The sequence below is a fragment of the Austrofundulus limnaeus genome, unplaced genomic scaffold (assembly GCF_001266775.1).
Source record: "Austrofundulus limnaeus strain Quisiro unplaced genomic scaffold, Austrofundulus_limnaeus-1.0 Scaffold780, whole genome shotgun sequence".
Lineage (NCBI taxonomy): Eukaryota > Metazoa > Chordata > Actinopteri > Cyprinodontiformes > Rivulidae > Austrofundulus > Austrofundulus limnaeus.
The window spans coordinates 141861-146095 of record NW_013953182.1 but is presented as its reverse complement, the minus strand read 5'-3'; the positions used below and the strand labels follow the sequence as shown (position 1 = coordinate 146095).

General features: G+C 41.6%; 1 protein-coding gene across 1 annotated transcript in view; it reads left to right on the top strand.

The window, feature by feature from the left end:
* LOC106532499 (sarcalumenin) overlaps nt 1–4235 on the top strand; it is a gene marked incomplete at its 5' end in the record, with an annotated part of 72254 nt that overhangs the window by 66048 nt on the left and 1971 nt on the right. Inside the window, 1 exon segment of the mRNA XM_014028562.1 lies at nt 2166–2515. Coding sequence (XP_013884016.1) covers nt 2166–2515 — 350 coding nt within the window.

Below are 4235 nucleotides of genomic sequence, written 5' to 3'. Positions count from 1 at the left end.
ACCAAGGACCCGGCCCGCCGAGACCGGGGAGTCTGGGTCCTGCGGAGGACCCGGCCTGTCGTTTTGGACACAGCCATAGCCTTATATGGTGTTTTTGGGGTGGTAATTATGCTAATCTCCTCTCGCGTGCACGAGCAGCTGGATAGAACAGGTGGAATTTACGCAGCTCATTTACACACGTTTTCTGAAGATAGAAGHGTTTGTTGAATCTGACGTGACATGTTCGTACGAACCCTTCATACGAACAAAAGTAAGAGGAATTTAGGATAAAAATACGAACATGTTCTTGCATGAGGCCCATTGATTCATGACATATTTCATTTAAAATGACCAAGTCAGCTCAGTCTGGGACTGACTCGTGTTGTCTCCCTGAATCAGGACACGACATTGCTTTACCGCAGCCTCGGCTGAGCTCTGTCCGCCCCACACCACACCAGCCCCTGACAGAGGAGGTGGAGCGCCCCGACAGCCTGACAGAAAAAAAAAGCATTCAGCTGCAGCTGCTCACAAGATCACTAGTTTAGATCAGGAATAAAAGTGTTGGGTCTTGTTTGACTGAAGTTTGGTCCGGTTCGAGCCTTTTTTTTTCCTCCCCCCCGCTGTGCGTTCTACACACAGAGTTCTTGTTTACCTGTTTCTGCAGGACGTACAGCGGGCTGGGGTGTGTGTGTCTGTGTGTGTGTGAGCAGCGCAGCAGTCAGCTCTCTCCTCCTCTTCACACCCGAGGCTGAGGGAGGCTGAAGGAGAGTCAACAGACCAGACTGCGGTGTACATTTTAGGACATCCTCAGTTTTACTTGTCAGTCATCAGTTGTCAACAAAAACTCTGTCAGTCTCACTGATCAGTTTCATTTGTCAGTTTTCCTTTTTACTTGTCACTTTTGAGGTGAAGTGCTTTTGAACCAATGCTTCTATCTCTGTTATCAGGTTATTTCTTTATTATTTACATTTTTTGGCGCCTTCTGGAACCTGACCACCGCTACTGCCTATTGGAGCTGACGAGACGTGGGGCCGCCATCTTAGAACGGTCTCCCGCTCCACTCAGTGTGATAAGTGTAGCAGGCACAATGAAGTATCAACACGTTTAATAAATCATAACTCGCTGAAAACTGAAGTGACGTCACGCCTTTTCTTTAGCTGCAAACCTTATTCATACAGCTAGCACAGTTACATGTATAAGAGCAAAAATCTGAATTTTCGAACCGAAATTGAATTATGGAACTGAAAGTGAAAGTAGTCAAACTGAATTTTTAATAAACCAAAATACAGTTTCAAAGCAAATAAATTCAGTTTCAAATCATTAAATTCAGTTCCAATTCAATGAAATTTATTTTCAAACCAATGCATTCAATTTCAAATTATGCACATTCAGATTCAAACTGAGCAATTTAAATTCAGTTCCTGCTGGCACAAGATTTATGCCATACATACTTGGACATGTGCAGAGGAGTGATGGTGGATCTATTGAACAAATGAATGTAGGGGGTCAAACTCAGTTACACAAATGGGCCAAAAATAAAAACTTTGACCAAGGCGTGGGCCAATTTCTGTCACTATTTATTGAAGAAATGTTATATAACAATTTATTCTTATAAAAATACCAATGACCTTTTCCGAAATATGTTTTATGTTGCAATTAGAATACACATAACCTACCAGATAAAGAAAAACAACTAAATTTAGAAAGACGCATCATTTAAATAAATTTCTTGTGCCTTACTCTCTATCAACAACCTTTTCATTTATTATATCTTAAAAATATGTTTTGTCGCAATCCAGCAAACCAGGTCAAAAAAAGAAAACTCTTGCTAAAAATCCAATTATTTGAATTTAAAATAAAAGAATACAGCAAACAATGATTAAAGTTGATTCTCTGTTGTTCTTTCCACACCAAAATCAAAAATCAATTAAAAACACAAACTGAATTTTCTTGGCTTGAAAGGTGTGCAGCTGACACGAGAAGATTTCACTACATTTAGAGACAAAAGGAGAAACCATAAAACTATTTCACATTTAAAGTACTTCCTTTTGGGCCCTGATAAAATCTTGACAGGGATCAGATTTGGCCTGTGGGAATGTTTTCATAATCTATGTGGTCTATTTTCCTTTATGATGGAACGTCACGTTTGGGTTTATTTGATCCCTGACAGTCCTTCCTCTCTCCAGGTTACCCATACAACGAGGTGTGCCAGTGGTTCATTGATCGAGCCGATCTGATCTTCCTGGTGTTTGACCCCACTAAGCTGGATGTGGGAGGTGAGCTGGAAATGCTTTTCCGCCAGATGAAAGGCCGCGAGTCCCAGATTCGCCTCATCCTCAACAAAGCAGACAGCGTTTCAACCCAGGACCTGATGAGGGTTTACGGGGCCCTGTTCTGGAGCATGGCCCCGCTGATCAATGTCACAGAGTCCCCTCGGGTCTACGTCAGCTCCTTCTGGCCTCAGGAGTACGCTACAGACACAAGCCGAAAGCTCTTCATGAAGGAGGAGACCTCCCTGCTGGAGGATCTCAACCAGGTGGGACTTGTTCTCATGTTTCCTCAACAAAACTTCTGATTAGGGATTTATCAACTTCCAGTTTACCACATGATGCTTCTGATTACTTCACAAGATGTTATGTGGTGCAGAGGATGTTTCATGCTAAAAGTGTCATATGAAGCAGATAAAATTCAGGTTCAGATCTGGTTTTCAGTGTTCTACCTTCCTAAAATACTGATTTTATGTTGTTTTATTAATCCCAAGAAAACATAAAATGTAAAATGTTCTTCAAATGGATGAAGAGTGCATTAATTTGAGCAGATCTTTTACAAATGTCCTGATGAATCTCAGTAATCCAGGTAGAAAAAATCAGTAGGTCCTCTGGATGGGTTCTTCTTTAGTGAAATGTTTCGTCTCTCCTCCAAGAGACTTCTTCAGTCTGATGAGTTTCAGGTGAACTCAGCCTTATAAGCTCCGCCTCCACATGGACAAACAGGTTAGTCATATGCAAAATAGGGCCATCGACTAACAATAAGCTTGATTAGCTCTATTGTTCATAGAGGTTCATGTATCCCATCATCTGACCTGTGTTGTGTTATGTGAATGTAGTGCAAGCGGGGGTTCAAAGTCCTCTTGTTCATGTTTCTCTCCCTCTTTGTGTTGGTATCGTTAAGGCTCTGATTCACACCTTTTTCTCACAGGGGGCGGAGTCATACTTGCAATAACAGCATTGTAGGAGGAAGGAGACGATAGGCGGTCAGCGTTGTTGACGTTTCGTCTCTCATGGAGGAGAGACGAAACGTTTCACTAAAGAAGAACCCATCCAGAGAACCTACTTATTTTTTTCTTTTTGATCTTTTACAAAGGTTTCTGGAGAGTATACCCCTGGAACTGCTTCAGTCCTGCTTGTTAACATGAACAGGTGTTCCTCATTGCTAAAATAGCACAAGTTGGCAGGTATGAAGTAGACTTATGATATTCTGTTCCAAATGAATTGTATAGTTGACTAGAATAGCTCCTGGAGTAACTATGAATGGGTTTGCCACTTAGTGCAAGATTGTTTTTAATGTAGTTTTGGATGTTTAGCTGCCACCACACCAAATTTCAGCTCAATATGGCTAAAAATAGCCAAGTTAGGATCAGTTTTATATTTTAGCAATGGTAGCCATCTCATTTTGGATTTTTGATCAAGATTCAGAATGAGATGGAGATGGTTCTCAGATAGCACCAGTTATTGCTGTTTAAAACTAGCTTTAGCAGACTTCAGCTACTACTATACAACTTTTAAGCTTTCTATGGTTCACATTGCATTCCTCTGCTCTCTTAATCACTTGAATTGGCAAATTTTTAATTGGACAAGCTGGTTTCTAAAGATAAACACTATTTATTAGCGCATGTGAATGTTTGTAAATTAGCAGTGAGATTTAGAAAATTGCACAAGAGATGCCACCTGGAACTTGCCTAGGGCACCAAATTGGATAGGACTGGCCCTGTCCACAAGGTTGTCTGCTTTGGATCAACAAAGCAGACAAACAGGATGTTTGAGTTTTGTAGTGTCTAAAAGTGGAGGCCTCTTCTCAGGAATGCACAGATGTACTATGTCTCTCTTAGACCCCAGCTTCAGAACTCGGCACATGTTACCATATTAGGAAAGGAATGCTTAAGGTAGGCGGCATGGTGGCTCAGTTGGTAGAGCTGATGCCTCTCAGCGAGAAGGTCACGGTTCAAATCCCGGTCCGGGGACCCTTCTGGGTAGAGT